The 12,579-nt window shown below is 48.2% G+C and overlaps 1 protein-coding gene across 2 annotated transcripts in view; it reads left to right on the top strand.

Moving 5' to 3' along the window:
- Nucleotides 1–1,341: 1,341 nt before the first annotated feature.
- LOC146799022 (uncharacterized) overlaps nucleotides 1,342–12,579 on the top strand; it is a 158,436-nt gene continuing 147,198 nt past the window's right edge. Inside the window, exons 1-2 of one of the 2 annotated variants that reach the window (XM_085626418.1) lie at nucleotides 1,342–2,969; nucleotides 5,017–5,118. In XM_085626418.1, the coding sequence (XP_085482544.1) occupies nucleotides 2,847–2,969; nucleotides 5,017–5,118 (225 nt within the window). In that variant the 5' untranslated portion in view covers nucleotides 1,342–2,846. The remainder of the gene's footprint in view (nucleotides 2,970–5,016; nucleotides 5,119–12,579) is intronic. The other variant, XM_085626419.1, reaches the window with a different exon arrangement.

Here is a 12,579-nt window from a genome sequence, read left to right as displayed (position 1 = left end):
GACTGGATGGTAGCTGTGGATTTGCAGGACACATATTTTCACATCCCCGTCCTTCTCCACCCACAGATGTTACCTACAGTTCAAGGTGGGCCACAAGCACTTTCAGTTTGCTGTGCTTTGCCCTTACCAGCCCCCCTCAGGTGTTCACCAAGGTGATGGTGGTAATTGGCACACACCCACGGATGTCTGAGCTTCCAGTCTTCCCCTACCTCAATGATTGACTGTTGAGGACAAGCTCGCCCTACACCATTGTCTCCCACCTCCAGACTACGGCAAACCTTGGTTAGATCTATTCGCCACTGCCAAGATTGCTCAGTGTCAGCAATTCTGTGTGCTGGAATTTCCAATGCGGCTCTCACTTAGAGATGCTTTTTTACTTGAGTGGAGCTCTAGCCACCTGTGCTCCTTTCTGCCAGTACCACTCCTGACCAGAGTTCTCAAGAGAATCTGGAAAGACAGTACCCAAGTCATTCTTTTTACTCCGGACTGGGCACAGAGTCTGATATCCTGAGCTGTAAAGCATAAGCATTTGTCCCCCAGATAAGCTACCTCTTTAGAAGGATTTTCTGTTGCAGAAACGGAAGGGTTCTGTACCTGAACCTGCACACTCTCCACCTTCCTGTGTGGAGATTGAGCGGCGGCAGTTAACAGCCTTAGATCTTCCTCCCAAAGTCTGTGATTTTGTTCTGGCAGTGAGGCGTCCCTCCACCAAATTGGAATCCACCTGCAGATGGGCCAACTTATGTCCCCTATCTGCTACTGTTTCTCAGGTCCTCTTATTTGTCCTTTCTTGGTTCCTGCAGGGCTCTGCTCTGGGCACAGTTAAGTATCAGCCATTTCTGTGCATTTACAGTTGCTTCTAAACTTTAATTTTTGAAGTCACCTCTTGTGACAAGATTCCTCAGGGGGTTGCAACATATTTCCCTCCCAGGCTATTCATTATGCCCCAGTGGGACTTGAACCTGGTCCTTACTTTAATGATGTGTGCTCCTTTTGAGCCACTACACGACTGCCCTCTTAGTTTCGTAACAATCAAAACCACCTTTCTGGTGTCCATTACTTCAGCCAGGAGGGTCAGCAAGTGGCAGGTTCTCTTAGTGCACCTGACTTGCTCTGCTTTTTATCCTGAGAAACTGCTCTTCTGGATTCATCCCTCTTTCCCCCTGAAGGTAGTCACCCCTTTCCACTTAAGCCGAACAATCACCCTGCCTACCTTTTTACTCCGCTTCATCCTTTCTAAGGAAGAGGAGAAACTCCACCGTATGGATCTAAAAAGAACATTGTCGTTCTGCCTCACAAACAAATTCCAAGTGGATACCTAACTCTTCGTAGGGTAGATTGGGGCCTAGAAAGAGAAGGCTGGGCAGAAACTAACTCTGTCCCAATGGATTGTGCTCTGCTTAAAATTCTGCTACACATTGGCCCAAAAACAACCACTCTAGCTGCAGATTCCTTACCGACACTCCCATCCTCCCCGCAACCTGATTGACAAATGAGGTTTCCTCTTACAAAGGGCATTAGACACTCACACCAGTAGTCAGTTTTCCTCATGACTCCACGCTCCTGGCATGGAAGTAGCAAAAATGAACTGATGTCAGCGCGCCGAGGTGGCGCCTATATAGGTAATGCACACTTTAGTTACGGTGTGGACAACGCAGCCAATGCAGATCTGAATGACGCCACCTGCTGGCGTGCAGGGGTACTGCTAAAAATAATAAAATTCCATAAGCAATTTTTAGGGTTAAATATGTTAACCTGTCTGCATACTGTATTGACAAAATGTCGTTTTTTTGTCATTAAATTATGCCAGTTTAGTTTAAAAAGTCACAATGTTAAAAACAATTGCTTTAAATGTATTTTACAGACAGTTATGACGGAAAGAATTAAGTCACATCAGCCAGGTGGGCAGCAGCCTGCTGAAACTGTAAACTGAGTCTGCTCTCTTAAGCAGTCCGTCATGTCCTGCCTATTGGTTATCTGGGTACGTTCTTTTGGGTTCTGTTAACAGGATCCTGGTGCACTGAGCTGTACATTTTGTCTCATTTTCCAGTGGCAAGTGTCTTTAAGACTTTTAGATATATTTGTGAAGTCGACATGTACTGCGCCTAAAGGTGTTTCTCCTGTATTTCTTAAAAGAAAATCTTGACTCTTCTTCACAGAACTGCCCTTTTTTGTCAACTGCATCTGCTTATTTGTCCACCCTTTTAGCCTTTCCATAACACTGCATTACAAAGCTTATTTGGAAGGCAGTCGTTCAAGTGGCTATCACATTGGCATGTGGATATTGTGAAATACAAGCAGTGGGCCTTTGATCCCTGCACAATATTCCACATGAGCAGGTGTCCTAAGATCTCACAGCTGCGCTTTCTTCACCAGGAACCATAGATGAATCAATTGATTTTCTTATAAACAGGTTTTCAAAATCCTACTTCGCCAGCTACAAGTTTACCTTCTGCTGGGTGTCCTAAGACTCTGTCAAGGGAAAAAAAACTAACTCACATTGAAGGGTTCTTTTTTGATAGTCTGTCAGGAAGTCATTAGTCAGAATGAGGGAGATCCAGAACTAGACGGAAACAAGACTGTATTTCGCCTTATATTTCCTCCCTCCTTTATTCACAGCCCATATGGAGTGGAGCAGCAGACATACCTGCCAGCAGAGCGAGAGATCCAAGTAAAGACTGCGGGTCCTTTAAAAATAACACTGCTACCACCCACGTGGTGGGTCACGTGGGGAAGGAGGAAGCCTCTTATCCGGAAGAGGAAGAACGAAGGGAGAAGCGAGACGCGGAGCAGGAGACGCCGGTGGGACGAAGGAGCGGCAGAGAGGCGATATCTGCGGGAGGCGTATGCTCGACGTGGAGCAGCAAAGACGACTAGCATTGTGCCGACGAAAGCAGACGACGTCCAGCCGTCGCAGAGTCAAGCCGAAGAGTCCTGCCATGGCCCCGGAGGAGTCGTGGCTCTCACAGGTGCGTGGGTGCTTACGAGTGTTTTTTGAAAAAGGGGGGGAATTCGTGAGAGATAGGGAGGGCAGTGGGGAAGGAGGCTGAGAAGAGGCAGGATCTAAATCTGAAGGCATCTTCCTAATTTTTGCTCCCATTACGATTCGCTCTCCCCCCCCTCACTGTCTGTTTCTTTTGGGGCTCCACTTTTTTTTTCTATGTCATAGTTATAGATGCATTTCTTTTTTTGGCATCGGTGGTCTCACACACCCTTCCCCATAGTAAATCATTAAAAATTAGCCAAAACGCTTACCTGAACCTTTCTTCTTTCTGAGGGAAACTGCTCTACAGGAAGACGTCATCCAGGGAACGCATCGTGGAAGACCCTGAAAAGCAGGAGTGGAAAGATTAAGAGAATAATAACTTCAACTTGAACTTGTTACTTTGTTTGTCTGTGCCCATATATATCTGAATAAACAAGATAAATCATTCAAGCGCAGACTGTATACGTCGTTTATGGGCCTCCACATAATTCCAAAAATATCACATAGTCATAAGCACAGAATAGTTCCTCACATGCTTGTGATTCTAGAACACTTGTTATAAAATACATATAGATCAATACCTTTCATAAGCAATTTTAAGGTAAAATACGGTGACCTGTCTGCAGACTGTATTTGGAAAATGTAGTTTATTTTGTCATTATATTAAGCCAGTTTAGTTTAAAAAGTCGCAAGTTTAAAAAAAATTGACTGTAAATGTCTTTTACCGACAGTTTTGAATGAAATAATTAAAAGTCAGATATAATGTAGCCAGGTAGGCAGCAGCCTGCAGAAACTGTAAACTGAGCCTGCTCCCATGAGCAGTCCATCATGCCCTGACTATTGCTATCTGGTTACTTTCTTCTGGTTTCTGTAAACAGGATCCTGGTGCGCTGAGCTGAGCTTAGAAAATCCAAATGGATGTGTACCGGCTCTGGGCCATTTTGCACAGATTTAGGCACTTTAAAGCTATCCATTTCAAGACTGTCTCATGTGTAAAAGCCTATCAAGACCCTATCTAGAATGGTATTGGACTCTGAATATCATTTTCTTATCTCTTATTAGTCTGAAATAACTTTCCATCTTTTGGGTTAAGTAGGTACTCCATTTGTTATGCTAGGTTGTTTTTAAAGCTTTATCTGTGTGGAAAGATCTGGTGTGGTGTGACAAAGTTGTTTTGGTGAAACTGAAGCTGTCTCTAAGCCTTAGGTGAAATGTGTGAGGGATAGTCACAATTGAAAATACCCACCATATTAACCATATTAGATTTGTCTTCTGAAAAAAGAATATGTTGCTATAAGAAATTGTTGGGTTCATAGTGAGTGGCAGCATAGCATTGTCAGGATAACCACAGACACTACAGTAATGGGGCTGTGGAATTCCCCCAAAAGCAGAGATAGCACAACCCATAGATACCAAACAAATGAGTCTAGGGGTATGTACAGAAGCAGAGGAGCTAACTGCCATGACTAGCCAAAGACCATAGTAGTCTGTAGTAGTCTACCTAGAAGCAGAGATGGTGTAACCCAAGGGTCAACTATAAAACTAGAATAGAGGGTCTATGTTGTGTGCACAGAAGCAAAAAAACTGTGGTGCAAGGATCAAACTGAAGAAGCCATAGACGACAGTGTAGTGGGTCTTAGATAGGCCCAAGGCACTCACTGAGAAGAAAAGCAGTAACTATGTAAATATTCCAGTTGTTGAGTTCTGCAACTCAACCACCTGAAGATCTATTCATACCTTAACAAGGCATTATTATTGTGACTTGGACTCCAGAGTTGACACATAAGTGGGTCAGGCCTCCTCACAGAACCTCTTTGGAGATATTGCATGTTTTATTTCATTTCGTTCTACCATCTTTTTAAGGCTTTTCTGTCTGACAATGTGAAGAAAACGTTCCTGGTGTAGTGGCTACGCTCCCGTGGCAGCAGCACATCTCAAGTCCAATGAGGACCTGTAAGGGACAGGAAGGAAAGCACTTTGGACAACAAAGAAACATGATTTTGACACTTGTGCATTCTTTTACAATTCAGGAACTGGATCTTGGGAGGGATGTTCCAGAGAAACGCGGCGAAGGAGGGGAGTTGCTCTACCACCCACCATCAGCAAACAAATGGATTGCACTCAAACACCAGGTCAGATAAACCTGCACTTCTGTCTGGTTTGCTAAAGGCATCTTGGGGACATTAAGAAAGCTGACGTATGAATGCATTCTGCCTGGTGCTTACCGTTGGCTTTGCGGTTTGTTCTCGTGCTTGGGTGAATTAAAACTAGGCATTTCTTGGCGCTCACAAATTTACGTCTTGCTATTAAGCATAAACTTCTGCTCACTTGCAGTGCTCTAGGGGAGGGGAATCACCCTGAACCCTCCAAGACTCAACCATAGGGTACAAGTCACACTAATTCACAATCCTATGCGTACGCATCAATTTATATTTCAATCATATAGCAGTAATTGCACCAAACAAAACGACGAGTGGATTTGTGTTTTTTTCTTTCTTTGTCTTTTAAATCTTTAGGCCCAGCCAACACGTGTTTCTTATCTCCTCTCCGCCAGTTCTAGTTCCGACCCGGTTTGTCAAATTATTAGTGAGTCCGTCTGTGTATCGGCCTGTTGTTTCCAATGTGGCTATATTCCTCAGAGCGAGTACGCTCCTTTTTTCATTCCTCCTGCGACCGTGCGGATATCTGCATCAAGATCGGAAGCGCTTTGTGGTTTGTAACTCACATTTTCTGGCTTTCTATTTGCTGACTTTATTTGCTTTAGGCTGTCCAGCTTGAGTTTGTCCTTCCTGTTGCCCAAAACGTGTCTTACTGTATTCTTTCACAATCTGGGTTTCTTTAAACAAGCCTTTAAATTTTGTTCTTGTCATTTGCTGTGCATTGAAAGACACAGGTCAAGTGTCAAGCTCTCTCTTCCAAGGGATCTTGGTGTTGACTACAAAGTGAGTGAATTTATGACACAATCTTGCTGAGTATCCATGTAAGAGGAGAAGGTTCAGGTTGTTTTTTTACCTAGCACACAAAGGTTGTTTTTTTACCTAGCACACAAAAAAAAAATTGTTGTGCTGATGTTTTAAAATATATCAGAATTAGTACAAATGAAGTACTTTTTAGGTAACTCTGAAGTGTGGTGGAAACAAATATTTGAATATGATCAAAACATGTCAATACACTAGGTTATGACATTTATACATATTATCGTTTGTGTGCAGTAAAACCATATTTCTGTGCAAAGGTGTAATGGTCATTTATTTCAATTAAAAATGTATGATCTGTAATGGCAGTGTGCTACCACACCATGTATACTCCACACTACGCTATTCCACTCCACACCCTTCCACTCTATGCCACTCCATTCTACAACACAACACTCCACTCTGACATGCAACTCTATGCCCCTCCTCTCTAAGACACTCTGACATGCCACTCGACTCCTCACTATTCCAATCTATACCACTCTACACAACACACCCCTCCACTCTATGCCTCTCCACTCACTCCACCCCTTTCTACCTTCGTCCACTCCAATCTATCCCACTCCACTCCAGTGTAGCCCTCCTCACTCCACTTTGCTACAATCCACTCCACTCCAATCTACACCACTCTACCCGAGCCTAATTTACCCACCCCACCCCAATATACCCCACTTTAATCAACATCACTTCAATATACCCCCCACTCAAACCGAATCTACCCCACTCCACTCTACCCCAATCCACCACAATCCAATCTGCCCCACTCCAATCTGCCCCACTCCAATCTAAACTGCTACAATCTATCCCACTCCACACTACCCATTCCAGTCTACCCCACACCACTTGTCTACTTCACTCTAATCTACCTCACTCCACTCAATCAACCCCACCCCAGTCTACCCCACTCCACCCCAATCTACCACACTTCACTCCAATCTATACCGTCTACCCCACTCCAATCTACCCCAGTCCAGTTTACCTCACCTCATTCCAATTTATCCCACTCCACTGCTACCTATCCAACTCCTTTCCACTCTGCCCCACTCCACCCCATTACACCACAATCTACCCCACTACAGGATACTATAATCTATCCCACTGCCAACCTACCACACTCCAATCGACCACACTCCAATCTGCTCCACTCTAACGAAATCTACCCCACTCTACTCCATCTACCTCACCCCAATTTACCTACCCCACCCCCACTCCAATCTACCCCACTCAAACCAAATCTTCCCCACTCCAATCTACCCCAATCCATTATGATCTATTCTACCCCACTCCAGTCTTACCCCATTCTAAACTAAATCAGTCTACCCCACCCCACTCTACCCCACTACACTTCAGTCTACTTCACTGCAATCTACCTCACTCAGTCTAAATCAGTCAATCCTATCCTAACCCAATCTACCCCACTCAAATCTATTCCACCCCACCCGACTCTATCCAACTCCCCTCCAATCTACTCCAGTCTACCCCTCTCCACTTCAGTCTACTTCATTGCAATCTACCTCACTCAGTCTAAATCGGTCAATCCTACCCTAACCCAATCTAACCCACTCAAATCTACTCCACCCCACCCGACTCTACTCCACCCCACCCGACTCTACTCCACCCCACCCGACTCTATCCAACTCCCCTCCAATCTACTCCAGTCTACACCTCTCCACTCCCATCCACCCTACCATAATCCACCCAAACTATCCTGCTCCAATCTACCCCCCTCTACCCTAATGTACTCCACTCCAATCTTTTCCTTTCCACTCCTATATACTCCTCTCCACTCCTATGTACTCCTCTTCATTCCAGTCTATTCCTCCCCACTCCCATCTATTCTTCTCCACTCCTATCTATTCCTCTCCACTCCAGTCTACCCCTCTCCACTCCATTCTACCCCTCTCCACTCCAATCTACCCCACTGCAATCTACCCCACTGCAATCTACCCCACTGCAATCTACCCCACTGCAATCTACCCCACTCCAATCTACCTCACTCCAATCTAACTCACTCCACTCCAATTTACGCCACTGCACGCTAATTTACCCCAGTGTACTGCATTACACTTTTCCCCAATCCATCTCAATTTATCCTACTCCACTCTACCTGGATCTACCCCACTCCAGTGCACTCCACTCCAATCTACCTCACTCCAGTCTACCTCACTCCCCTCCAGCCTACCCCACTCCCCCAATCCACCCGACTACACCCCAGTCTACCCCACTGCAATCTAGCCCAATCTACTCCACTCCAGTCTACCCCGATTCAGTTTACTCCTAGCCCCCACTTCAATCTACCCCAATCCAGTTTAATCCCACACCACATCAGTCTACCCACTCTATTCCATCCCATCTACTCTACTCCAGTCTGCCCCACTCAACCCCAGTTTACCCCACTTCAATCTACTCCAATCTACCCCACTCAACTCTACCCCTGTCTACCCCAATCTACCTTACTCCTTTCTACCCCACCCAATCCACCCCACTCTAATCTACTCAACTCCAGTCTACCCCACTCCACACACCCCAATTTACCCCACTACACCCCCAATCTATCCCTCGACACCAATTCAATCTACCACGCTAATCTACCCAACTCCCCCACTCCAATCTATCCCAATCTGATAGAGACATCTAGCCGCAGATTCCTTCCCCTTGAACTTCCAGGCGTCAATCTAGATCCGGAAGATGTTTCACAGCAGTACCCCTGTGCGCCAGCAGGTGGAGTCGGTCGACTCCACGGGACATCATTGGCGTCGTGTTAGTCGTCTTGACGTCTGCATCGTCAATATAACCGCCACTCCGGCGCGCTGTCAGTTCTTTTCTTTCCACACCATCAGCACAATCCTTTGATGACAGCTACTCCCTGTCACTTTTTGACAGACTTTTTTAGACTTTTTGTCGACTTCGTTGGTGTGTAGGTGTGTCATGTCGAGTAAGTAGACTTAGGGGTTCAAGCCGTGCGGCACCTGTCACCTAATAATGTTGGTCATGGATCTAGTCTGTCTTTGTTGTCTGGAGTGCGACCAAGACTACAAGTTGTGCCCTGATTGCCGGGCCATGGCGCTGAAGGCTTTGAGGGAGCTGTCCCTAAAGCTTCTCGCGGCACGGTCGACTGCACAGCAGAGGTCACCTAGTCGATCACAGTCCAGGTCTCGGTCGAGAGGAAGGTCCGAGCACCATTCAGGTGAATCGAAATCCTCTTCATCGAAGTCAGGTAAGAGGCAACACAAGAAGCCCAAGAAGTCTAAGCGTGATTCGACTTAACCCGGCCCATCTCACGATGCAGTGGAGGAACCTCACGTTCGAGTCTCCGCAGAGTGGGTTTCCCTCCCTTCCCGGGAGTGACCCCCGTCCAACTAAAAGAATTTTAATGACGCCATGTGCGCCATATTTGGGCAGCCTGACCCTGTCAGCGTGCATCCGAGCCCTGCATGCTCAGAGGACGGAGTGCGCCCCGTGGGTTCTAGGTCGGGGGCTCCGGCCCCAAGCCAAGGCCTCTGAGTGGACCCGTTTCTGGGTCCAGGCCGATGCCAGCCACACCTCCCCAGCAACTTTCCCCAGCTTCGCGTCCGGCACTGAGGTCCTCGCCGGCGCTCACAGGTGGTGCCTCCCCTATCCTTATTCCCGACAACACGGAGCGGGTCAAGTGTCCTCAGACGCTGAGGGAGCTGTATGGCTCCATGCCGTTTTTCTGCCCTATTCAGAAGGGCTAGGAATAGAGGAAGAGGATTGGGAGGGCGAGCAGGATCCATTAGAAATCCCGCAACAGCTACAAGACCTCAACTAGTATGAGGAGTTGGATAAAGCCAGTGGTCTGGACACCTCCCCAGACACTGGTAGGCTTTCCTCTTCTACCATGGCTATGGTGGAGGGAGCGTCTTTTGCCATGGTGGTGGTGCGTAGGGCTGCGGAGGACCTTGACCTGCAGCTTTCTACAGTGGCAGTCAAGACAAATGTCTTGACAGAGGTCCTGCAGCCTGGGGTCTCGAGTTCGAAACCCCTACTGCCCTTCAATGAGGCCTTGGCAGACGTCCTTCTGGGGACATGGTCCAAACCAAGCACAGGGGCTCCTGTGAATAGGACGATGGCCCACCGCCCGTGCTCCGCACCGGGCAACCCAACTTTCCTCACCACCCACCCCACCCTCCAAAGCTTGGTGGTCCAGGCTTGCACTTCTCGTGGTGCATTCCCTTCTGCACCCCAACAGGGAAATTCAAGTTGCTGGAAAATTTTGGGAAGAAATGTGTTCGAGGCATATGAGCTGCAGATTACACACTTGTGCATAGATCGCCATCTGGTGTTGGGCCCGGATGTTTGCAGTTTGTTTTTCCTCTTGGAAAGTCTTTGGAATTCACAAGGTCGGTGACTCCTCCTTTGGATCGTATTGCGCATGGGCTTCGGCTCCATCCTCAGATTGTTTTTTTCCGCCATCGTACTCTGATGTGATTTTCGCGCTCCGGTTCAGCTTCCAGTTCGACGATCGACGCGCAATCCACACCTTAAACCGCGGTATTGTTTCGATCGCGATCTCCCACACTCGACGCGCCTTCTCATCGGCACGGACCTTCAGTTCCAGTCGTCGACGGCGGCCTTTGGCCTCTCCAAGCTTCGGTCCTGGCTAATGGAAAGGACTCCATTTAAAAAGTGCCCTCGATGTGGGTCCAAATTCCCCCACACCGATCTCCATGAGGTATGCAATCTCTGCCTCTCTGCTGAACACGAGGCTCGAGACTGTCTGGCGTGTAAGTCCTTCCCGTCCAAAAAGACTATTCGGGGCCGAAGTGCCAGAAGAACTATGGCGCACTCATCGACGACTATTCCGGACAACATCCTCTGAGAAGGCATCGACGCTCCAGAGCAGTACACCGAAGAGGGCCTCGTCAGCGCTTCCGAGGCCGACGACTCCGATATGGAGGACATCATCCCGGCGCAGAGGGTCGTGAGTACTGATCCCCCTCCCACACCCCTGCCGGCACCGAAAAAGGCTCTGGTCACGCCTTCGCCTCCGGGCCTAGGCAAGACCAAGGACACTGCTTCCAACACCCCACCTTCGGGCCCGGTGAAGAAGCCAAGCAAGGCTTCCGTCGGCTCGGGCTCGAGCCTGCCTACTCCCGGCACCGATAAACATGCTTCGGCGCCGAAAAAGAAGCCAATCCCCATATCGACACCGACCTCCGCACGGAAGCACTCTGGGTCGAAATCCAGCTCTTCGGTGCCGACAACACCTTCGGTGCCGACCAAAGCACACAAGGCCACCGGCACCGACACTTCGAGGCCGAAATCCATCTCAGCGCCGACCAAGCGCCCGGAGGTTCCCAAACCAGGTTCCAAACAAAGAACCGGCATGGAAAAGCCTAAAAAGCCAACGGCCCCGATTCCTTCGGCACCAACGGACAGACCAGCCTCACCGGACTTATTTACACCGGATCCCTTGCAGAAAACACTCACCAAGGATCCAAAAACTGGACATTTGACACTTTTTTCCAAAAAGAGACATTTGGAGAAGCCTGCTCCAACTCCGCCTCCAAAAAGGAAGGACTCTGCTACCTCCCCGTTCAGAATACCTCCTCCACCTTCTCCACCTCCACCCCCCGCCTTCTCCACCCCAACCTCATCGTTCTCCCACCCCTTCTCCACATGATGATGATGATCACGGGGAGCCATATGATGACATAGGGGATGTCCCCCAGGACCTACCCGCAGGGGACCCCACTCCTACAGGATCCCCAGACCCATGGGGCGACTACAATATACCTGATATCCCCAACGTCCCACAAGATGACCTTTGCCCCTCCAGGCCATCTCCACCAGAGGACTCATTGGGGTTCCACCACCTACTACAAAGGGCGGCACACTATCACGGGGTAGACTTCCATACCGACCCCGTGGAGGAAGATTTCCTCCTCGACACGTTCGACACCACACATAGGTCTACCTCCATATTGCCTATGCTTAAAGGAGTGGTAAAGCATGCGCCAGAGGTTTTTAAGGACCTAGTTAGAGCCAGGGTCATTAACCCGCGCATCGAGAAAAAATACAAAGCTGCCCTACAGATCCCTCCTACATCAGAGGGCCAGCGCCACTCGACTCTCTAGTTGTATCCACTGCACGTAAAAGGGCAAATTCCCAGGCGTCAGGCGAAGCACCACCACCTGACAAAGAGTCAAAGCTACTGGATGCATCAGGGAAACGCAATGCGTCACAAGCAGCCAATATGTGGCATATCGCCAATAATCGAGCCCTATTGGCCAGATATGACAGGGCACATTATGACGAGTTAGAGAGCATAATGCACCACCTCCCTGAGAAATATAAAGCTAGGGCCAACGAACTAATTCAAGAGGGTAAGACTATCACAAACACCTCTATACGCTGTGCCTTAGATGCAGCAGACACAGCTTCCAGGGCCATCAATACAAGCGTCCTCCTCCGTCGCCATGCTTGGCTGAGAATATCAGGGTTTAAACCGGAGGTACAAGCCTCCATCCTTAACCATCCCTTTGACCAGGAACACCTATTTGGCCCAAAGGTGGATGAGGCCCTAGAAAAAATGAAGAAAGATACAGATACGGCGAAGTCCATGGGAGCCTTACAGTCACACCCTCCTGGACGCTC

Source organism: Triturus cristatus, chromosome 9 (assembly GCF_964204655.1).
Source record: "Triturus cristatus chromosome 9, aTriCri1.1, whole genome shotgun sequence".
Classification (NCBI taxonomy): domain Eukaryota; kingdom Metazoa; phylum Chordata; class Amphibia; order Caudata; family Salamandridae; genus Triturus; species Triturus cristatus.
This window is presented reverse-complemented; position numbering and strand designations above follow the sequence as displayed.